Genomic DNA, 25,760 nt, shown 5'->3' with positions numbered 1-25,760 from the left:
ATAACTAAAAATATTCTCCTGGTCTCGAAGCTTGCTTGGCACAATGAGGTGTATTTTGAATTCCATGCTTCACACTGTTGTGTTCGTGATGAAGACACTAGTGAGGTACTGCTGCAGGGACATGAGAATGATGAACTATACTTGTTTCAAGTTTGTGGTAGTAATAATAAGGGTACTTGTTTTGAAGCTAATAGCGTTTTACTTTAAATCATTTGTATGATCTGTGGCATATGCGCCTTGGGCATCCTGCTCATGGGACCCTTGAGCAAATATGCAAACTACTTGATGTAAACATTGAACAAATGGTTAATGAAATTTGTGTTGCTTGTCACATGAGAAAAGTCATAAACTTCCCTTCTCTGATTCAATTACGGTGTATAAGTCTCGTTTCCATCTTGTGTTTACTGACCTATGGAGCCATCACCTATTGTTTCGAATGGCTATAGGTATTATGTTAGTTTTGTAGATGCTTGCACTCGACACACGTGGTTATATCTACTCAAAGATAAGTTTCAAGCTACTCATGCTTTTCAATTGTTTCAGCAGCTTGTGGCAACACAATTTGGGTTAAAATTTTAATTTGTGCAAAGTGATTGGGGCGGTGAGTATCATAGGTTGTCTCGTATGCTTACTGAAGCTGGTATTTCTCATCGTGTTACTTGTCTACACATGTCAACAAAACGGTGTAGTAGAATGTAAACACATGCATGTAGTTGAACTTGCTCTAATGCTGCTTGCACAGGCCTCCATGCCAATCAGCTACTGGTCATATCCAGTGACTATGGTTGTGCACTTGATTAACAGGTTATCCTCGAAGGTACTATATGAAAGGTATATTTTTGAATGTATGTTCATCAAGAAACCTAATTATGGCTTACTTAAGGTGTTTGGGTGTCGATGCTTCCCTCATCTACAACCGTTCAACAATTATAAGCTTGATTTTTGGTCTCAAGCATGCACGTTCTTGGGTACAAGCCCTCAACACAGAGGATTCCTATGTATAACACCCGATAAACATGTAGTTGTGTCTCGACATATGAAGTTTGATGAATGGTGTTTCCATTTGCTGATGATAAGACTGTCAGTCAATCAGGAATACATTTGCAGCTGAGCAGACCTCTTGACATTGTGGTGGATGTTAACAAACTGTATGTTGATGTTGTTCAAGAGCCACATATTGTTGAGCTGTCTGTAGATACTCCTGAACACAGATTCACGATCTGGTGCAGATAATATTTCTGCTGCAGTGCCTGATACTACTGAAGTTACTATGGAGGTGCATCCACCATCTGCTGACAGAACAGGGACTACAGTTGCTAATGGTCACCCTATGTTGACTAGAGCAAGTGTGAAGTGTTTAAACCAAAAGTGTACACTACATTTTTTGATGATGTTGTGCCATCAACTGTTGAAAAAGCTCTTCAGTCAGCTCTATGGACAGATGCAGTTCATGCTGAATATTCAGCGTTAATTCAAAATGACACGTGTGTTCTTCTTCCCTACCTGCTGACAGGAATGTGGTGGGATATAAATGGTTATTTAAGCTTAAAAGAAACCCTGATGGGTCTGTGCATAAGTATAAGGCTCGACTGGTTGCAAAAGGTTTATACAAGTCCCTGGGCTTGACTTCAAGAACACATTTAGTCTAGTTGTAAAGTTCTCAATGTGTATGTCCTTTTAACCATGGCTGTTGCAAGAGGCTGGGTCTTGAGACAGGTTGATGTCAACATTGAGTTTTTAAATGGTAACTTGAGCGAAGTGGTGTATATGCAGCAGTCTCCAGGGTTTGAACGTTGTGCTGTAGATGATACTCCACTAGTGTGTAAGTTGCAGAAGACACTCTACAGACTCCGCCAAGCACCACGTAACTGGAATGAAAAACTTAAAGCCAGTTTCTTGGAGTTAGGGTTTATTGAGTCGAAAGCAGATGTATCGTTGTTCATTAGAATTCAAGACGATTGTTGCATATATGTCTTGGTGTATGAAGATGATATTATTATCACCGGAACTTCGATTACTGTTGTTGATAAGGTCGTTCATATACTTAGTACTCGATTTTCTCTTAAATATATAGGTGAGTTATCATACTTTCTAGGAATTGAAGTTAAAAAGGTTGGTACTGGTTTGTTGTTAACTCAACGTGCTTATATGTTTGAATTGTTGAAGAAAACCAACATGAGTCAAGCAACACCTGTGTGTACTCCTATGGTCTCTACAAAGGTTGTAGATCATACCAGTGAGCTAATGACAAACACTCGAGAATATCAGATATAACGTTTGCAGTTAATAAAGCAGCTCAGTTCATGCAGTCTCCATGAGCAACTCATTTTGTGGCTGTCATACGTATTATGCGTTACTTAGCAGGTTCACTTGATTATGGACTGGTTTTTTCAAAAGGTGATGCTCGGTTGTGTGTCAAAGCCTTCTTGGATGCTGACTGGGTTGGTGATGCTAGTGATCGCAGGTCTATGTCTGGGTATTGTGTTTTCCTTGGAGAATGTTTGGTTGCATGGAATTCAAAGAAGAAGAAAATTGTTTCTCGTTCAACAATGGAAGCTGAGTACAAGAGTATAGTGACTATGCTACAAAAGTTACTTGGCTTACTGCATTACTTTGTGATCTTGGTTTATCCTTGCAGGATTCACCTGTTATTTGATGTGACAACACAAGTGCTATTGCCTTGAGCGTGAATCTGGTTTGTCATGCTCGGTCCAAGCATGTTTAACTGGATGTGCACCTTGTTCGTGAGAAGATTCAACTGGTGCGCTTCGTGTTAGTTAAGTTCCTGCTGGGTTCCAGGTAGCAGATGGCCTAACCAAGCCAGCGTTTGAGTGATTTCGAGAAACACTGCGGTTGTTGCCTTGTTAGAGAAGAGAAGGAAAAGAAGTGGAGAGAATGTTGAGATACTTTAAGTAACTCATGCACGTGAGTTAGAGCATGTCATGCATTTCATGCATGTGAGTTAGAGGTGATGATGGATGTAGTTAGCCATCATGTAAAAGTAGTTAGGAAATTTTTTAGGGTTGTTAAGTTATTAGAGGTTGTTGTAAGTGAGCTATAAATAATAGGCATAGGTGATGTGTATAACAAGTTAAGTAAATGAAATGCTTTCTTGTTTCCTTTCTGTTATAGCTAAGTTGTGCATTTTCAGCTATACTTGACAATGTTGTCCCTCAAGATTGAGAGAGTCTTCCAAATTATGTACACCCGAAATAATATAGTAAAACTCAATTGACCAGAAAAGAGATGAAGAGGATGAAAGGAAATAACAAGTTTTAGCATAAAATATGAAAAATGGTATCTTTTTATAGTAACGGGGTAAAATTATCCGACGATAATTACTCATTACAATCACTCACATGATATCCTCACCCACAATAAAAAATATTCTCAAATTATTTACATTACTTATCATTTAAAAATGACGATGAACATCACTTTATTTATTTATTTATTTATTTGATAACGTAGGACCTCCCAAGGTCAGGCTAAAGAACCCGACCCTACAAGACAATCCTCTATAGGGGCTCAAAGAACCCATCACTCTGTCCCCCCCGGTTTTTTCCAGGATTCCCAGCCAGCGCGGTTCGAACCTAGGACATGAGACCAGCTCATAATCCCAAGAGCCCTTGCTTTGCCAACTGGGCGACGCCTGCGGTGGTACATCACTTTATTTTATGTATGACTATAGATCATTTTTTCAATATCACTCATAATAATATATGCATGCTATTTTTCTATAACTAATTGATTATGATTGAGTAGGGTATGAATCGATACTGAAATGGTTTGAGGGGATGCTGTAAATTTAAAGGTAAAATTTTTCATAGTTATGACTATATAGTCAAAATCAAAAAGGAAATTGGGACTCATGCAAATATGAAGGGTATTAATATGATCATATGACTACCAACAGGGCAGAAAATATTAATTTATCTTTAAAAGTGATGTTCTATTTGTCCATAATTTTCCTCGTTAAATCAATGTATTATCATTTTTTTATAGCAATGTATTACGACCTTGGGAGACAAACTCATGTTTAGATGAAAATCTAATACATTTCCCTTCGAAATCGAATGATGATATAGACAAGAATATTGTCACATCAAATGCGATGTTGGTCTTAAATTTTTTGCACGTAAATCAAATCTTTCGTGTTACGAAGATGATGCGACTCTTAGAAGGTGCTAAGCCAAACTTAATCCAGGTGAATTTGGATTAACGGTGGTGTGATTGCAACTTCTTACAATAATTAAAGTATTCATGCACTCACGACATAGTCATATGTCTATAGGTTTATATAGATTACGTTAATGATAATATCACCTTTTATGTGTCTTCAAAGAATCACGGTATATGAATATAAGTTTCCTCCAATAAAAAAAATGAAAAAGAATGTAATCAAGTTATAACTTGATATACAATTCAATCATATCCTTTATTGTGTAGATAACCTATAAATAATGTGAAATCAATTAGGATTTATAATAATATAAATATTAGAGAGAAGACATGATAAACTAAACGACGTGGATACTACAAAAATTTATACCATAATATAAAAAATTATCTTTTTTATCATTTCGCAACCCCGAACTATAATTTCTAATTTTTATCATTTATAATTTTCTAATAATAGATTTTTTAATTATTTTTTAACATATCATCATTTTTTTTGTTCGGCAAGAAAGTTTATTAATAGAAACACCACCTAGAATGCAAGTCTCATTAAAAAACTTCTTTAAACTTAAATACAGAAAAAGAATACTCGCATCTAGAGAAATAACAACACAACAAAAACCTATCAACAGAACCAGCAAGACACTCCAGAATTAAAACGAGTAACACCCTAAACTAGAGAACTAAGCACACTTAATAGTAGCAGTAACCACTCTTGGTAAACAACCAATTATCCCAAATGTCCACTCACTCCAAGCAAGCAAAGTTGACAAAACAATTGCCCTACCAACCCACAAATCAAAGGAAAAAATAAGCAGCAAACTTCTTGATCAGAGTCCAACTCCAACTGTAACTAGCAAGCATGAAATAAAAGAATATCCCAACTTCCCAAAAAAGACCAAACAAGCCACTTACAATCGACCAGCTTCACGACTGGAGCGCCTAGCTTAACTGGTACGCCTTTGTTACCGTCAAGCTTTGTAAAGAGACTTTTGAGGCATATCTTCCTTTGCAAGATGATCTACGATGAGATGCTTTGTCGACGGACAATGGAGAACTGAGCGTTCCCAGTTGTACAAACTAGATTATCTATTTTGACTAGGCTCTACCACGGACGTTAAGGTTTTAGAGACGCATCTGCCATCCTATTCATCACCACTTTTGAGCCCGATTCTACAACCCACATACCCTTCCCTATCCGATTTGATTCATGAACACTTCCAATGCTATTTTTACAGCACATAGTCCAGCAAAATCTGCTCCAAACCCCTCTACTGGCCCCAAAAATAAGGCCCTCAATATACCATTCTTAGAACGCAGCACCCCTCCACACCTTGTTACCTCAACATTCGCCTTGCCAATGACATTATGTAACATCCCAAAATTTCTTTGAAGACTAAACTGGTAAATAAAATTAATTTTGAGGACTAGTTAAACAATTTTTATGTGTTGTGGGATTAAATTTGATGAGATGAAAAATTAATTCTTAGAATTTAGTTTGTGGGAGATTAGTGACTAAATCAAAATAAAAGAATTACACATCTCTAAGGTGAAAACAAGGGAAGAGTTGAATTCTTTAATTAATAAATTATCCCCAAAAGTTATAAGATATTTTTACTTGGGTGGTTATGGACCGTTAGATTAGATGAAGTTATCCATCTTTAATTTAGACCATTGGATCTAAATAAAATGTGTGGTTGTTATTTTATTAGAAAATATGTTTATATGTGTAAATAAATGAGATGGAGAAGAGATGAAAAGAGATATCTTCTTCTTTCATAAACCTCAACGTTACTTACAGATATAAGCTAAAGTCTTCACTTTTTCTACATTTCCTCCATTTCTAGTTAGACTTGAGGTTAGCTTGTGAGAGAAAAAAGTGTTGATCTCCTCATTTCCTTCAAGATGAGTAGAAGAATGTGAATTATGAATGGTTTTGTTTAAACCCTAAGTTTAAACCGATTAGAATGTCACACAGAACCATAAAAATGGCTAACAAAAAATTTGCTTTAATTTCTCATTTAAAAATGATTGTTAAACATTCAAAGTAAAACAAAGCAACCATAATTAGGCCTGTAAACGAACTGAACGTTCAGCGAACCGTTCGGCGGGAAGTTTATTTCGTTTATTTATTAAATTAGCGAACATGAACAATATTTTTGTTCGTTTAATTAAATGAACTAATATGGACAGAGGGCTCGTTCGTTCATTTATGTTCGTGAACGTTCGGTAATATGTTGGTTTATGTTCGTTCATTTATGTTCGTTTATGTTTGTTCATTTATATTCGTTTATGTTCGTTTGTTTATGTTCATTTATGTTCGTTCATTTATGTTTAACCCAATCTCTCTAGACCCATTTAAAATATTAAAGCCCAATAAATTTTAATTTGATACCCATAAATATTTTAAAATTCAATTAATTTTAAATACAAATAAAAAAGGCTCAAAACAATTAAATAAAATATAATCCTAAAATTGTTAGGAAAGAAAAAAAATCTATTTTTATTTATGTTTGTTTACGTTCATTTATTGTGTTCCTTTACGTTCGTTCATTTGTATTCATTTACATTCATTTATTGTGTTTGTTTATGCTCATTTACGTTAGTTCGTTTACGTTCGTTCATTTGTGTTCGTTTATCATTTAAATGAACGACATGAATAATACGCGTCGTTTTCGCGTCAAAATAATTCTTTAATCCCAAAAGAAATATAAAGAAAATATAACAAGTGGAAAGTAAGGGTCGATCCCACAAAGACGTTGTAGTTTCAGATTCAATTATCTTTTTGTTTCTGAACGGTAGAATTTGGATAAGAATGAAATTTAAGGTAAAAATAAATAAAAGTATAAAAATAAAAGATGAGATAAGAATAAGATAAATAGGATAAAATAATGATTGGAGTTTGAAAAGAAGAGTTATTGTAAAAAGTAGGCTCATGCTTTCATCTTTGACCAGTTTCCTCGAATCTTCGAAATAGATATTTACTTCAGGATTCACGCGATCACTTGTCTACAAGGACAAATCCTTGTTACTATGCTTTGTACACTGAATACCCAAGTACAATCTTTAATATCGGTTTGTGAATTGATCTAAGCAACAACAATGTTGTAGATCTAAAAACGTTGAGGCTCGAAAAGCTGCTGACTCGATTATGTTGTTTCAACAATAATTGGTTCAGATTTCAGTTTCCTCTTAGCAACCAATTTTTCTAAGTGTGTTCCCGGGAAGTCGAATGTGTTGCCTCTATAAGTCGACCCTTCCTCCAACATTAACCATAACAACATTAAAACCAACGTCAACTTTTTAGTTTTGAAAATTGTTTTGATTTGAAAATAAGCCCAGAAAACTGAGAGAGATATCCGAGGTGATTTAAGTGTCTTACAACTCTCACATTTGGAATTGAGCCACCACTTTAGCCTTCGGCTTAAAAGAAAATTAGCTAAGCATGACAAAGTCATGCTTAGCATATTTAAAAATAAAAGTGAAAACAAAAAAAACTTTGAAAACGAAAAGAAAATAACTTTATTGAGAACTCATGGCAAAGAAGAGAAGAATGATTATGATATATCTGAGTTGTAGAGATGTGTTTTTAGGCTTACACTGAGAGGGTATTTATAGCCTTCAAAACCCTAAAAAGAAGGAAACAATAATTTCTAAAATAAAGAGATAAATCCTAAAGATAAATCCTAAACTACTTAAACTAAAACTCTTAAAGATAAACATAGAATAATAATAAAAATAATCTTAAAGATAATTCTTGAATTAATTAAACTAAAATCCTAAAAACTTGGGAAAATCTTCGATTCGAAATTCAAAACGCGTGGCTGATTTATTTGTCTTTTTAGAAGCATTGACTGGACCTTCTGGAAGGTACTGACGTCATGCCACGTCAGATGCATCATGCCTACTAATTCAGCTTTGATTCCGAAAATAAAAAAACTGCAGAATTCTGCCCTTTAAGTGCATTTTCCAGAATCCAATATCTTATACAGAATGAATCAAAACAAACAAATCAACGAAAAAAACTACAACCAAGGGGCAATTTAGACACAAAATATTAGCTAAATAAATCACTTATCAAATTCTTCCTCACTTGTTCAATGCTGTCCTCAAGCATTCATCAATTAATACATCAAAATCTTAATTTGACGTCTTGAATCCCATGTTATTCCTCAAACTTCTAGTCAAACTAAGTCCATGACAATTGTGGAATTCAAGGTACAATCAAGCAAAGACACAACTAATAAAATTTAAAGCAAGCAAAATATTCCAATTAATTGCCAACTTCAATGAAACCTCACAAAGATTCACACATATCACTCAAAGTGTTTGGGGTAAATGAAATCGCTCAAACTAGAACTAACCAAAATATTACCATAGGCTTGGAATCCAATCAAGTCTCCACTAATAAAAGTGAACATAATGCAATAATCAAGAGGTCTTTAAACAAGGTGTAACGAGGCTTAGGTTAGGGAAGGGAAAATGCCATGATATTGGTTTAAATACCAAGACAAGATTTATAAATTATTCCTAAAAATTAAAATAACATAAAAGTGACATGTAAACATAAACATAAACATAAAGCACTTTTGTTTTCAATCTTTTTATTTTGTCTCTCTCTTTTTTTTCTTTCTAGTTTTTCTACATGTATTGCTGTAATTTTTACACTATTCAAACCATATTTTTTCTGCAATCAACAAAAATAATAAGATAATAAAGAACATACATTTTAAAAAAACTAATAATCAGCTTGTCTTGATAAAAGTATAAAATAGGGATAAAAACAAAAGCTTGGGGTTTAATTATGTGGTGTAAAATAACTCAAAAGGTGGCTCACTAGTGGATAAATAAATGGGTAGGCTTTTTGGAAAAAATGGGTTTATCTTAGGTGCCCATATCACATTAAAACATTACGTTCAACATGTAGTCTCGATATGCATTGTGATTACAAGTTCTAAAATATCCTAATTAGTCCAACACACTCAAATCAAACAATGAGCAAGAAAAAAATGTATACTTGTTTTGGCTCGAATCTTACAAGAAAGGTTTATATGCACTGAGTCAAGTTCATCTATATCAACAAAAGCATGAAATAACTATACTTAACAAAAATTTTACCAGCTATGCCAAATATCATCATGCATATTAAGTTCGATCAAAGCATAGTCACAATCCAAAAGGAAGCAAGAGTATAAAATGAAGTTCAAGAATAACAACCAACGATCCCAACACATCAATATCAAAATAAATCAATTTCAATCAATTAAACAAGCTAAGGAAAAATTTTACATACTATCCTTCCCCCCTCACTTAATTGGTTTTGTCTTAAAACGTATATCAAATTTTTAAAAAAAAAGAAAAAGAACTCCCCGATATAGTGGTGACCATGGCCACGTCGAGACGAGCCCGGGCAAAGGTAAGAAACAACCTCAGCAAGGTTGGCTTCAATAGTGTCAAGGCGACCATATACACCTTGCATCTCGTCTCGCAATCCAGTTGTGTGCTGGTTGCGCCTGCTTCTTGTCTCCAGATGTGAGACATTGCTCATTCATTATATATTCGATCGGAATTCAAATTTGTAAAGATAAAAATAATATAAGAAACTATCAGAATAAAGTATACTAAAAATTAAATAGAATAAAATAAGAAATTTAATGAAAGAAAATATCCAAAAAATAAAATAAAACGAAAATGGGTTGCCTCCCACGAGCGCTTTTGTTTAATGTCGTTAGTTCGATGACCTGATTTTTTTTCAGACTACGGGTTCCTCTAAATTGATTTCTTCGATTAGACCAACCGGATCATTGTCCTAATATAGTTTCAACCTTTGACCATTAACTTTAAACTGAACTCTTGCATTATGTTTAATTTCAATAGCCCCATGAGGAAATACTTCAATTACTTTAAATGGTCAGAGTCACTTGGACCTGAGTTTTCCTACAAAAATTTTAAATTTTGAATTAAATAACAAAACCTTTTGACCAATAGAAAATGTTTTAAAAGAAATTTGATTATCATGATTTTTTTTGTTTTTTCTTTAAATATCCTAGCACTGTCATAGGGATTTCTTCAGATTTCCTCAAGTTCTTGAATGTGTAATTTCTGAGCTTCACCAACCGCATCCATGTCCATGTTACACTGTTTAACAACCCAATAAGTCCGATGTTCTAACTCAATTGGTAAATGGCATGGTTTAGCGAAAACAAGCCGGTATGGTTACATCCCAATGGGACGTTTATAAGCGGTTTGTTATGCCCAAAATACATCAGTAAATTTTAAACTACAGTCCTTTCGGTCTAGTTTAATAATTTTTCAAGAATTGTTTTAATTTCCGATTTGATGCTTCGACCTATCCATTTGTATGTGGGTGATAGGTTGTGGCAATTCTTTGATTCACTCCAAATTTCTTCATCAGTGATTCGATCACCTGATTTATGAAATGTGTTCATCTATCGCTTATTATAGCCCGCGACGTGCCAAACCTGGAAAGTTAATATTTTTCAAAAAGTTAGTTGTAGTTTTAGCATCATTATTCCAGGTAGCCTTAGCTTCCACCCATTTAGAAACATAATCTATAATTAAAATAATATAAGTATTTCCAAATGAAGAAATAAAAGAACCCATATAATCGATTCCCAAACATCAAAATTTTCACAAACTTGTATAGGATTAAGAGGTATTTCATTCCTACGACGTTGATTTTTGCATTGCCTCTTTATTGTATCATTGGATGGTCCAGCTTCGTGCATATCCCAGATGCTCTTGTTACCCCCAAATTTTCCTGCAACAAGTGAATTAACTACTTCAGTTAACTTATCTAATTTATTTTCAATGGAAAAAGTACTTATCTCGTGAACCCGTCGGATGGGTTTACTTGAAAACTGTTGAGAGTTGGCGGCCATGGTTGAAATAAACTTTTTCGATGTTGTTGGGGTCATGTTGACTAATGCTCCTCCGCTAGCGAAACTACCATTTTCATTTCCATAGGCAAAAGATCTTCATAAAAGTATTGAAGTAACGTTTGCTCACTTAATTCATGTTATGGACAACTTGCACAAAGCTTTTTAAATCATTCCCAATTAGTTATAAAGATTTTCTTCGCTCTTTTGCTGAATGGAGAGAATGCTCATTCGTAACTCGCTTGCTTTAGTCGCTAGGATGAACCTGTCAAGAAATATTCGACTAATGTCAGCCCATGAATTAACTGAATTTGGAGGTAAATGAAATAACCGATCATTAGTCAAGCCAGCTAAAGAGAAAGGGAAAACTCTTAATTTAATTTGATCTTCGGTAACTCCTTGTGGTTTCATGCTGTGCAAACCATGTGGAATTCCAATAAGTGTTTGTGCAAATTTTCATTTGGAAAGACGTGGAAAATGGGAATAAGATGATAAGTCCCGTCATTAACTGAAATGGAGTACCGACATTAGAAAAAGTAATGCATAATGGCGTATGAGTGACAGGAACTGCGGCTAGCTCTCAGATTGTTTATTCTTCTTATTCTGCCATGGGATTTGATCTTCACTATATGCGTCTGTTTCAGAATCTATCTCTGGATTTGATTTCGTTTCTGAACGCTGCTCTTATTTTCTCATCTTTTTCTTTTTCTCGAAGAGTTTGTACGTGGATTCTTCGTGCTCGTGCTTTGATCTCCAAGTCAAGATCTACTAATTCTCCTGAGTTTCTTCTGGTCATAAATCAAAAACAAAGAAAACTAAATTAGTACTTACCGTTAGTCCGAGACAACAGTGCCAATTTAGCACGTGTCATTTCCGCGTCAAAATAATTCCTTAATCCCAAAAGAAATATAAAGAAAATATAACAAGTGGAAAGTAAGGGTCGATCCCACCGATACTCTGCAATTTCTGATTCAGTTATCTTATTGTTTCTGAACGATAGAGTTTTGATAGGCATGAAATTTAAGGTAAAAAAATAAATAAAAACATAAAAATAAAAGATGAGATAATAATAAGATAAATAGAGGGTTTGAGTTAATTAAAATTGTTTGAAGATAAGATAAAGACAAAGTAGAAAAAAATAATAAATAAAATAAAATAATAATTGGAGTTTGAAAAGAAGTCTTATTGTAAAAAGTAACCTCAAGCTTCAGCTTTGACTCAGTTTCCTCGAATCATCGAAATAGATATTTACTTCAGGATTCACGCCGGTCACTTGTCTACAAGGACAAATCCTTGTGACTATGCTTGTATATCGAGTACCCAAGTGCAATCTTTAATATCGGTTTGTGAGTTGATCTAAGCAATAACAATGTTGTAGATCTAAAAATGTTGAGGCTCGAAAAGTTGCCGACTCAGATTATGTTATTTCAACAATAACTGGTTTTGATCTTAGTTTCCTCTTAGCAAACAATTTTTCTAAGTGTGTCCCAGGAAGTCGAATGTGCTTAAATAAGCCGACCCTTCCTCCCACATTAACCATAACAACATCCAGACCAACGTTGACTTTTTGGTTTTGAAAATTTTTTTGATTTGAAAATAAGCCCAAAAAACCGAGAGATATATCCGAAGCGATTTAAGTGCCTTACACCTCATATTTGGAATTGAGCCATCGCTTTAGCCTTCGTCTTAAAAGAAAATTAGCTAAGCATGACCAAAGTCATACATAGCATATATAGAAATAAAAGTGAAAAAAATTGAAAACGAAAAGAAAAGAACTTTATTGAAAACTCAGGGCAAATAAGAGAATAATGATTCTGATATATCTGAGCAGTAGAGATTTGTTTTTAGGATTACCCTGAGAGGGTATTTATAGCCTTCAAAATCCTAAAAACAAGGAAAAAATAATTCCTAAAATAAAGAGATAAATCATAAAGATAATTCCTAAACTACTTAAACTAAAACTCTTAAAGATAAACATGGAATAATAATAAAAATAATCTTAAAGATAATTCTTGAATTAATTAAACTAATATCCTAAAAACTTGGGATAATCTTCAATTTGAACTTCAAAACATGTGGTGATCTATTCATCCTTTTAGAAGCGTTGATTGGACCTTATGGAAGGTGTTGACGTCATGCCACGTCATATGCATTATGCACAAAGTCATACTCGCTAATCCAGCTTTGATTCCATAAATAAAAAAAACCGCAGAATTATGCCCTTGAAGTGCATTTTCCAGAATCCAATGTCCTATATAGAAAATGAATCAAAACAAGCAAATCAGCATAAAAACCTACAACCAAGGGGCCATTTAGACATAAAATATTAACTAAATAAATCACTCATCAATGAACGAGCACGAACAAGCTACATTCCTTAACGAACACGGACAAGAAATTTTTTGTTCATTTATGTTCGTGTTTGTTCATTTGTTCGGTTAAAGTTAAACGAATGAACATGAACATACCCTTGTTCATGTTCATTCAGTTCGTTTACAAGCCTAACCATAATTATATAAAATATGTTTACATAAGGAGCTCCTAAAATAAATAAATCAAAATATATAGACCATCGTTTAAAGTAAGGTTACGACTTCAATATACAAAAAAGGGGTCTACAAATATAACTAGAGACGTACTTTGCTTTGAATCTCAATCTGAAACATGACTGAAAAAAAAGCTCCTCAACTGCTCCTCCTAAGGATATACAGATTGATTCTATTGCTTGATACTAGTATCATTTACTAAAATGACCCAAGTGTCTTGATCGTTTTCCCGAGTATGCAAACAAGGCTAGTTTTATGTGATCCTAATATTTATTGCTTCTATTATTCTAGAAAAAAAATTATTATTATCACTTGGAGTCTTATTTTTTGTTATTTTGAGTATATGGGGTACCTTGAATCTAATCCTTGGATTAATGATCTAAAATGTTTGTAGGTACCGATACTGACCTTTTAGTATCGATACTAAACCTTTGGTATCGATACAAAACCTTTGGTATCGATACCCACCTGTTGTTATCGATACCCCCTGACTGATACAGGCTAATTGAGTAAAGTAGTATTTATACTCTAGGCTGAGTATCGATACTCTAGTGTTGGAGTATCTATATTGCTTGAGTATCGATACCAAATTTCGGTTGGATGTTTTGAAAAATACCTTAGTATCAATACCCCTATGGGGATTATTGTTAGGATTCGATGATAAAGCTCAATTGAACAATAGAAAATGTGCCAAAAAGGGGTGAATTTGTAATTTAAAGTTTAGTGAGTAAGGAGTATAAAGATAAAGAAATTTGCAAAATGATTTATAGTGGTTCAACTTAACAACCAAGTCTACATCCACTACCTAAGCTCATCACTTAGGATTTTCCAACAAATTCACTAATTTGTTCTTTCTTTTTCAAGGATAAAGAGATAACCTTTACAAACTCACTAGCTTTTTAAAGGATTAGATAGAACCAAAACCCCTTTACAAAAGGAAAAGAAAATAAACAAATAAACCTCTAAAAGGTAGGTGTTTACAAAATTAAAGCTTAAACAAACACAACTATTTACAAGAGAAAGAAAAATAAGAGTGAAAAACTCTTCTCTTGTGTTTGATTGCTTGGAATGGTGTTGGTAACCTTCTTCAAGTGTCCTTACTTATATTTATATATTGGAATGTGTTTGGTCGTTTCTAGCCGTTGCGGATGATTTAGAGTCGTTGGGGATGAAATTTTGTACAAAATAAAACTACCAGTAAAGGGAGTATCGGTACTCCTTTAATGAGTATCGGTACTTCCTTTGTTATTTTTAAATAAAACTAGCCGTTAAAGACAGTTGGGCTTGATGGTATCGATAATATGATCATGGTATCGATACTACTATGTAAAGTAGTATCGGTACCCATTTGGGTATCAATACCTATTTTGCATTGTGGAAATTTAGACATTTGAAAACAATTGGTAGTATTGATACTACCTAGAGAGTATTGATACTTCTCTTACCTTTTGCATCGGTACCACATGAACAGTATCGGTACTACGTTCGCGGAAAACTGTTTTTGCTCAAATTCTAGTTTTATGGACTTTGAATTATTTTTGAAAACTTTGAATAAATTCAATCAAGTCCAAAAATCTTTTGCCTTAATTTGTTATATCAAAATCTTATAAAACATGTTTCAACAAGTATCGATACTCCTACCCTGGTATTGATACTCTATGGATGAGTATCGAAACTATATCTTTAAAATAGCCTAGTTTTTGCCTGAAAGATGAACAATATCGATACTGTTTTTATAGTATCGATATCAACACTAAGAAATGCACTATTTTGACATGAAAATCCTATCATTCTACCCCAAAAAGGCCCTAATGAGGTCCCTAACTAATGTTTAAGTGTTTTTTATATTATGGGGACATAAAGAAGGCTTTAAACATACTAAAAATCACAAAACATGGAATCTACCATGAATGCTTCATAACTCAACTTTAGGCTACAATGCATCTCTAATGACTCACAAGTGATATGAAGAAGTTATGAATGTGTTAGCTTTTTAGTTGCTAGTATCTCTCCCAAATCAACCAAGGGTCACCTTTTCTTTCCCCTAGCTTTGGAGCCCTCTCCCATATCTTTCACTAACAATGCAAGAAATAAATTACTAGCTTATCTATAAACCTTGATTAAAGTTATGAACACTCTATATAACTCTAAACTACTAAAACTAGAATCACTTGATTCTCTTAAACATCCTTAAAAACCCATTGTTGTTCTATAAGCTCAAAACTTGAGATATAAAGCTTAAAATGAAGCTTGAGGGATGGAGATTAATATTCTCACCTTGGTTTAACAAACCAACCTTGAAATGCTCGAAATCTTCACCTTGAAAAGGAATGAGAAGAGAAAAAAGATGAAAGAGAGAATATGAGTGTTTGGTGAGTGTTTTGGGGGAGTGGTTATGTGAAAATCATATAATAGGGAGGGGATTTTCATTTTTCAAAATAACAAAGGGGAATTTGCACTCTTAGTACCTCTGTTTTCTATTTCAACTTGAACCACCAGTAACTCTTGGGACCAACTCAAGCCCACTCTTAACTTAATTAAGTCCAAACTATTCTAATAGGTCATTTGGCTCAATTTATGGGTATCTGGTTGATCCAAACTATTAACTTGAAATTTGAGGCGTTACAATTTTCCTCTTCTAATAAGAAATTTCATCCTCAAATTTTACCTGGATAGAAAAGATGTGGGTACTGGAGTTGCATGTCTTCATCAGTATCCCAAGTAGCTTCATTGACTCCATGATTCCTCCAGAGCACTTTTACTAAAGAAATTTTCTTGTTGCTAAACTCTTTCAACTCTTTTGCTAAAATTCAGATTGGTTCCTCTTCGTAGGTCATGTCAGGCCTCAACTCGACTTTCTCTAAGGATAGGACATACGATGGGTCAAAACGATACCTTCGAGGCATGGACACATAGAACACATTATGAATGCGTTCCAACTCCAGGGGTCAACTTTATAAAGACCAATGAAATACGGCGTCAACTTCCCTTTGCATCCAAACCGAAGTACTTTCTTCCACGGAAACACCTTAGGGTGCGTTTGGTTCACGAATGTAAGATTACCAGTGGAATGTAAGATTACCATGGAATAGGATTACTGGGAATGTTGTATTTTGTGTTTGGTTGATTTAGCAGGAATGTAAGATTACCGTGTTTGGTTAAAGAATAAAAGATTATTGAAATGTATATTTGACCAAATTATCTTTATTATATATATTTTTTAACAAGTTGGAAAATATTTATATTTTCTTTAAAAAATTTAAATTCATAAAATTTATATATTTTTTTACAAAATTAAAAATATAAAAAGGTTTAATGAAATGGTAAAATTTTATTTTAACCCCTGAACTTCATATAAAATTTTAATTTTAGACTTTTTTTGTAAGTCTAAAATAGTTTAAGGATAAATTTGTAATTTAACCTTCGTAGAATTTTTTGTTATTCAATGACACAGAAGAATGATATTTTTGAGAAAAAACAATTAAGGGCATTTTAGTCCAAAATGCTGGTAATCCAACAATACCTAAAGAAAGGGAGGTAATGACATTCCCGGTAATATACCCCAAAAAAATCTACTATTGGTAATAAAACATTACAGGGAATGAGATTCCCGGCCAACCAAACATGGGTATGTGGATTCCATTCCCATGGGAATCCCACAGTCCTTGATCCAAATACCCCCTTAAGAAATACCTTATCGCCCACAACAAACTCTATTTCCTTGCATTTTAAATTCGTATAAGACTTCTTCATATTTGATTCCTTATTTAGTCTACTATGAATAATTCTGATCTTTCTTCGGTTTCTCTTATCAGATATGGTCCCACTATCTTTCCCTCACTAAGCTCATTCCAACAAAGAGGATTTCTACACTTGTGCCCATACAAACCTTCGTACGGGGCCATTTGGATTATCGATTGATAATTATTGTTATACGCGTACTCCACTAAAGGTAAATGATCATCCCAACTACCTTTAGGATCAATTATGAAACACCTAAGCATGTCCTCAAGAATCTAAATAACACGTTGTAACTAACGATGAAACGTGGTGTTAAAATGGAGTTTTGTGCATAGGGACTCATGCAAAGCTTTCTAAAATTCAGAAGTGAACGTAGGGTCTTTATCTGAAATGATTGAATTTGGGACTCCATCCAACCTCACTATCTCACGAATGTAGAGTTGCGCTAATCTTTTTAAACTGGAATCAATCCTAACCGGTGTCAACCGATCTATTATCACCCAAACTATATCATGCTTGTGTTTCATCATCGGTTACCCGATTACAAAGTCCATTGTTACCCTATCACACTTTCACTGTGGTATTTGAATTGGTTGGAGCAATCCTGAAGGAACTTGGTGTTCCACCTTGACTTGTTGGCACACCAGACACTTCGCAACAAACTCTGACACCTCTCTCTCTTCATATCGGGCCAAAAATACAAGGGTCGAAGCTCTTGGTACATCTTGTTGCTACTAGGGTGAACTGAAAATGGACTACAATGGGCCTTGTGGCCTCATCCTTCATAAAACATTTATCCATATGAAATTATATAAAGACATTATTATCACATGTAAATCTAGACGCATATAACAAATTTCACCTAATTTGTGGCACACATAACATGTGATTAAGTTTTAAATCACCATCAACAGTAGATAACACAGAGTCAACTATTTGTGAAATACCAACAGTAGACCCATAACCCAGGTAAACTTTTTTATTACCTGAATACTTCCTGGAGGTATAAGAGTTAACTTACTCATACATGACATGGTGCGTAGCCCCAGAGTTTGGGTATCACCAATCAGCTACAAAAATAACACCCTTAGAAATAAGAGAGTTAACCTGAGCAGTGTCCTCAGTCTCATGTTCCTCAACCGCATCAGACCCTGTAGAAAGTTTAACAAACGAATTATAACGCACATCATTAAACTTATTAGTAAACTGAAATACATTAGCTTGCCCACTAGAACCTCCCTTAGATCATTGCGAAGCAATATTTTTGAAACCTTGATCAAACATGTGCCAGCATCTATCAGCAAGATGTCCAAGTTTACCACACAGCAGAAATTGATGGTGAAGTATTCCCTTGGACTTAGCACCTCCTTGATGATTGGGACGACTGCTATTTGAGCCAAAATTGGACTGTTCATCTTCTGGACGAACTTGTCTACTATCACTACCTTTGAACCAATCACAGGTTGACTACATTGATGTTGACTGGTAACATCCCCGCATCTAAAATTTGAGACTCTGGATCCATAAGAACAAAAGTCTCTGTGTCAAATGTGTAAGGTTCACGGATGACCGTAATAACAAACACAAAAGGCTCAATCTTCGAAGGAAGTCCATTAAGAAGAGTTACAATCTGATCAATCTCATAGTCCGCACTCCTACTTGTAGCAAGTAAGTCACATTTTTTTTAATTTGAGTAGAATACTCACGAACAGAGAGATTACCTTTCTTTAGCGATTGAAGACAACTATGTAAACTCATAATCTTGGTTGTAGTGAGATTGGAAAACAACCGAAGAAGTGTTTTCTAGATCCAAGGAGAAGTTTCTACTCTAAAAAGCTAAGGAAACAGAGATGGACAATAGTAGACAAAAGACAATAGGCCAATGAACTATCTTTCTTTTTGTGAAGACGATACGCTGGAATCATCTAAGAGATGCTCAAGTTCATGACCTCTGATCATCAAAATAACTTGTCCGTTCCAGAGAAGGAAGTTATTATATCTAAATGCACGTTTACATACTTGTTAGCAAAGGACGTTTCAACGAACGATTGCTGACCGAATCACCACCAAAATCAGTAAATCCAGTGTGCGACAAACAGATGCATGCATCGTAAGAAAACAATGAAGAAAAACAAAGAATCCTTATGAGAGACGAACATAAACTATTCCAGATTCACCACAGAAACACATATCGTTGAATATTTGATACCATGTTAAAAAGAAATAAAAGAGTTATTAATAGTAAACAAAGCATTTTATTAAACCAAGAAATTAAATCCAACAATATAACATTCATGAATGAGAAGAATTGGATGGCAGCTGTTGCTAGTAGTAAACAAAGAGAATAGAGGAAATGTAGGCCAAAAGACGATTAGCCCTTAGACAATTGTAATCACCTTTTTTATCCTAAAATAAATAATAATATAAATATAAATAATTATAAATATAAAAAATAAAAGTCATTACATAAATCCCTGAATATCCGAGGCATTCAATGCCGACTGTGAACCGGTTGTAGCTACATCAACCCAACTGCAACATCCATGCCTGCTCCATGCTACAACAGTAATTGATTCAACCATTCCTCACCAGATTAGCAACCGTACAACAACAAAAAGGAATAAAAAAATCAACAATTTTTGATTTTTTTATATATTTTTACAAGGGTAATTAAAGCTCATCAGAAACATTTTGGAGAGGGAGATTTTTCTAGATTAAAAAAAACAATTCAAACATTGAAGGTTTTTCCTCTTCCATTTTATTTTCCAGTAATTCTTTTTTATTTCTAAAATAGTAAATAAGAAGAAAGGGAGCGGAGTAAGTTTTACCTTTGGTCGGTTGGGTACCATGTCGGAGCCTAGCTCGCCGGAGAGTCAGGGTAGCGTCGGTGAGCATGTAGTTTTTAGGGAGTGTCGACCAAGATCTTTAGCCCCAAATTAGGATTTTGGGTCTTAGTTTATGGAGTGTTTGGTTTTCTCTCAGTTTAGGGTAGAGCCCAACCACTGATGGTGGTGTTAGGGTGCAGTAGCCGGTGTTGATTCTTAATCTATGTGGTTCTCGGCCGAACCATGGAAGGGAGAGGGAGAGCATGTAGAGAAAAAGAAACAAAGGGGAGAGTTGTTTTTTTGGTTTAACATGCTTCTGGAAGTTGATAATGAGGGTTAGTTTTAAAACTTTTGGGTAAATCATCGTTAAGTCCTCCATTTTTGGTGTATTTCATGCTTTTGTCACCAAAATAAAAGGTTAATCGCGTTTAGGTCCCCATACTTAGGCGTCTATTTGCATTTTAGTCACTATGTATTATTTTGTTTTATTTGTTATGATTTTGACCCTTTGTTTTGTTTCATTTTTATTTAATCATATAATTATGCTTTTATTTATTTCGAATTAACCACTAACTTTTATTTTCTTATACTTTAACCACTATTATATTTATTTATTTATTGTTATTATTCGAATCGAACTTGTGGTGTCTCGATCTGTGGTACGATCAACATTATTATGGTCCGGATTCTATCAACATCTAGCTAATAACCGCTAAGCATTAATCGCTAACTTGTTAGTACGACTCGCATTATTTGCGGTCCGGGTTATACATTAAAAATTAACACTAACATTTTATTTTTATTTTTTTTTATTTTTATTTTTTGTTATTTAAATTTTATGCACATTTAATTTTCTACCCTTTACTTTTTATTTATTTAATTTCAGTCCTCTAATTCCATTCCTTTATTTTCTATTTTTTATTTCTATCCTTTATTTTTCAGAACTTTAATTTTAGTCCTTTGATTATTGCACTTTATTTTCTGTTTATTTTAGTCACATGAACATATATATGCATGTTTCATAATTTTTATCATATTGAATGCATTATTTTGTTATCTTGCATTTGGTCCTTGTGTTTATTTATGATTTTATTTTATTTAAGCACTTATATTTGTGATACTTATTTTTGGTCTTTGCTTTTTATTGTGTATATAATTTTGTCATTAAAGTCCCAACCTTTCATCTATCATGATTAATTAAATTTGTCAAAATATTTGTTCACTTTGTCTAATATATTTAAGCTCTAAAATATGTTTATCCATGCCTACTTTAGCTATATTCACAATTAGATAGATTGCAATATTATATTTAATTCTAAGATTTAATTTTATTTTTGCATTTAGATCTAGATATTTCGAATATATGAAAGCCTCGTAAGCATAACTCAACCGATTTCATAATTAGATTAAAGGTAGTATTTATTTATTTCAAAATATTAAGAAAGGATCATATTAAGATAACTAGATGTTCTATTCCGATATTTTTAAAATAAATAATTACACTACTAGACAACCTAAAAAATCAATATGCTTAAATTAAATCAAGAATAAAAGGAAAAGGAAATGTTCATTTATTTAAACTTGTCGAGACAATTCGTCTAATTTTTATTAATGATTTGGTCTCGACCTTTTTAAATAATTGAACATCCCTTATCTTATTTTATCTTACTATTTTAATTCGTTTGAACTTAGCCACTATTATTTCTTCTTTTATTAATTTTATTTTGAGACTGATTCTTTTTTTATTTTTTTTATTTTAATCACAGATTAAATTCTGATTTGGCTACTGTTTTCTTATTTTATTATATTCTGGTCCATAATACTAAAATACGAATACTAAACGTTAATACGACCTCACGATGACCCGCCCTGGGGTATTATTCGGATTATTCATGTTCTGGGTAACAATAAAAATTAACCCCCTAACTTATAATTTTATATTAGAATGTCTAATTACTGTTATTTTAATTTTGCCCTTTAAAATTTTGTTATTTTAATTTCTGCTTAAAATTATTAATTGTTTACAGTTTAGTCATTTCAATTCCAGTTTTAAATTTTCTACACAGCCTTAATTTAAGTTTTATATTCTGATTTCTTTCATTTTAGTCCTTTACATACTGTTTTAATTCCAGCTTTGCATTTTTTTTATTTTATTTTCCTTTTGTATTCATTAATTGCTTTTAATTTTTTATCTTTAATTTCAATTTCTTTAATACAGTCTTAGAATTTTAGGTTTTAATTTAAACCTTTTGATTTTCATTTAGAATATTTTAGTACTAATCTAGAATGCTTACATTTTAGGTCTAGTCCTTAAATTTAGACTCCTTTAAATTTGGTGCTTAAACTTATAATTTAGGAGAATTTTTTATTTGGTCCTCGCTTATGCTCGAGGTTCCGAATTAATTATTCGATAGTCCATAATTGATTAAAATTAATTTAAGTTAATATTATAGCCTACATTTTTAGGTTTGTGCCTCTAGATTCTTTAATTTTCATAATTTGACACTTTAAGATAGAGAAAGTCTTAATATACTCGTAGTTTAATTAGGATTAATAATAAATTGTTTGATTGCATCATGTTTTAAAACCTAAGGCAATGTTCACTTATTAGGGAATCAATATTATATCTCCCGCAAGTATGCTCAGGGATGACTACTGGTGATTTCTGAAATAGGTCGACATCCTTTTCAAGACTGGATCACGATTCTAACATATCGAGACAATGTCCGGTTATTGGGCACAATAGTTGATCTCTCGTATTCATGTTAAGGGGTGAATGCTATTGCTTTTATAAACGAATACATTTTTCAACTTTGCATCCATAATAATTTTTAAATTAGATAAAGTTCAAACTCAAAGTTTTCGATTCTAAATATAGGTAATCAACTAGGTACCAATTTTTGGGCAATGTGGGGTGTTAATCATTTTCCACATATAACTGACTCCCGAACCTATTTTTTGGTTTTCGTAGACCCTAAACTTGGTATTTTGATAAAAATAAAATGTTTTATTAAAAAATCACCCGATTTTTATGATGTCGATCGCACCTTAAAATCATTGGTGGAGACTCCTCATATTTCAAAATATTTTCAAAGAAAAACCCCTAATTTATACTATATTTTTCTCTACCCGAACGAAAAACGGCGTCGACAACAATTGAGCCCTTTTTTTATTGCCACATCCATTCATACGGGTCAACACTGTCAGTTTGATCCAAACAGAATGATTGCGCTTATCCAATTAACAAACTCTTAACCGAACAACAACCAGCCCAACGACAATGCACATCATTCACACTACACTACAGGTCTGAACATACTCCCTTCCATTTTTTAGAGTCCCCTTCTCCTCCCCTCTAAGGATCAAGATTAGATTTACAATTAAAAAAAATTAACAATAGTTATGAACCCATCAAGTGAACTTATGGGTGTTCAGTTTTTGGCTTTAACCGAATTAATCAATCGGACGAATTAGTTAGGTAAATTCGGCGGTCACTGAATTAGTTCGGTCGGAGAATGATTAATATTTTTTCAATATCTAGTTAACAGTTAATTCGGTTCGAAATCGGTTAATTAACCAAAATTATTAAATATTAAATATTATATATATATATATATACTTATTTTAAGCACAAACTCATTAAGAATTAAGACTCAATTATTTTTTAACCACACTATACTCATTAAATTATCAATATCTATTAAACTTTAACCAAAATAAAAAAGTACCTCTATTATATTCAAATTAATCTAATTAAAAAATTATAAAAAAATCTCGGTTAATTCGAACCGACTGAAATAATCGAACTTTGTTTGGTTCAATTAATATTTTCATAAAAATAGTTAGGTTTGGTTAACGATTAAAGAAAAAAAGTTTGATTAATTCGATTTGGTTGGTGACCGAATTAGCCCTTTGAACACCCCTAAGTGACCTCAATGGTTAAAGAGAGTGATGTTTTCTCTAGAGGTCCTGAGTTCAAGCAGTTCCTTCTATAAATTTTTGTACGTTGTCAATGACTAAGAAATATTTTGAACATATACTATCTTTGTAATTACCCTAGACTATTATGAACATATACTACTTTGTTCGGTTCGATTAATAATTTCAAGAAAATTTGATTTAATTAATTATTAAAGATTTTTTTTAATTAATTCAACTTTAATTAATTCAGTTTGGTGGATGACTAGATTAACAATTTGAACACCCGACTCACTATTTGCATTCTCATAGCCTTTTCACCTTTAACAATTTCAGATTTTATTTTTTCAGAAACCAAAATCAAACTTGCAAATTCTTAGTCGAAAATTGAAGCCTAACTTTCAATCCATAAATCGATCTCGATTTCTTTGAGTTTCATCTCTCTCAATTTGCAGATTCTTACTTAAAATGATAGAAGGTTTAAACAAGTTTTCCAATTTTGAAGCGGCTTGCAAATAATTTACTCAAAACGATCAAAGATTTAAACATACTTTTCCGTTTTCAAAAGGTCTCAAAATTCATAGTCGAAAATTAAAGCCATGATTTCTACGTAAAAAAAGAACTTGAATTCTTTGAATTCAAGATAACGTCATGACACAACATTGGCATTAAGGTGGCCAAGCAAAAAGGAAAGGCATAATATCAAAATTATCTCTCAACGTTTCATTTTGAGGCATAAAGGTCTCTATATAGATGAAAATCGTTATTTAATAAAAGGTTAAAACTTGAAGTAGATATCTTTATACCCTAAAATGAAATGCTAGTGTCAACATGCTCTAAAAATAAAAAAAGTTTTTTTGTCCTAAAATAAAACATTAAGGGCCAAAATACTAAAAAGAAATAATAACCCAAATAATTATTATAATATATATAAACGTCAAGGGCTACTTTAACGTTGTGACAAAAGAAAAATTTATGATCTTGACCTCAAAATCAGAGGAGAAGAATAAACGTTGAGGCCTAATTTTAACATTGCAACAAAAGAAAAATTTATGATCATGATCGGTGAAGTGTCATCAATATCCCACAAGTATTATCTCTATGGTTGAAGATTCATAATTGCATATATTACTAGATCCATATTAAGACGATTAAAATTCCATCCCACTCCGTTACCCTCTCTAATAAGATCATATATGATACTAACTATCACTTCATATTTGATGAATAAAAATTAATACAATTTTAGTAAAACTGTTGATGTGGTTGTAAATATAACAAATGTGAGTCCAGCGGGTGTGATTCCCTCGCAGCCGTCGCCAAAAACAGAGGACACATACAATAATTCCACACTTACATCGCTGACCCAAACAAGTGGAATTGATTGTAAGGACGCTGTCCCTCATGTGGTACCCTGAACCTGTGGCTCAGAACCCTTTCCTCCGTTTAACCAATCATCTTTCGACAACCCCCACCCCTACTTTCTTCTCTCTCTCTCTTCCGTACAGATTCTGAAAGCCAAGTAATTTTAGATGTAATTGTTAGAATTTAAAATCTGCGCGTAGAAAAACTTAGTTCATTAATAAGACGGTACATTTAATGGGGAAACTAATTTTCATACTATCATCGTCCTTGTGGACAGAGACTAACAA

The 25,760-nt window shown here is 33.1% G+C and overlaps 1 protein-coding gene across 1 annotated transcript; it reads right to left on the bottom strand.

Annotated features, from left to right (window-relative positions):
• Positions 1-18,370: 18,370 nt before the first annotated feature.
• LOC120171091 lies at positions 18,371-20,474 on the bottom strand. Its single transcript, XM_039178888.1, has 3 exons — positions 20,194-20,474; positions 19,832-19,922; positions 18,371-18,880 (listed from the first exon to the last, which is right to left on the bottom strand). The coding sequence occupies exons 1-3, from the start codon at positions 20,258-20,260 to the stop codon at positions 18,436-18,438; spliced, it is 603 nt and encodes a 200-aa protein (XP_039034819.1). The 5' UTR covers positions 20,261-20,474; the 3' UTR covers positions 18,371-18,435.
• Between the last annotated feature and the right edge of the window lie 5,286 nt (positions 20,475-25,760).

The sequence above is a fragment of the Hibiscus syriacus genome, unplaced genomic scaffold (genome assembly GCF_006381635.1).
Source record: "Hibiscus syriacus cultivar Baekdansim isolate YM2019G1 unplaced genomic scaffold, ASM638163v2 tig00111810_pilon, whole genome shotgun sequence".
Classification (NCBI taxonomy): Eukaryota; Viridiplantae; Streptophyta; class Magnoliopsida; order Malvales; family Malvaceae; genus Hibiscus; species Hibiscus syriacus.
Note: the sequence above shows the minus strand (reverse complement) of the source record. Positions and strands in the feature narration are given on the sequence as shown.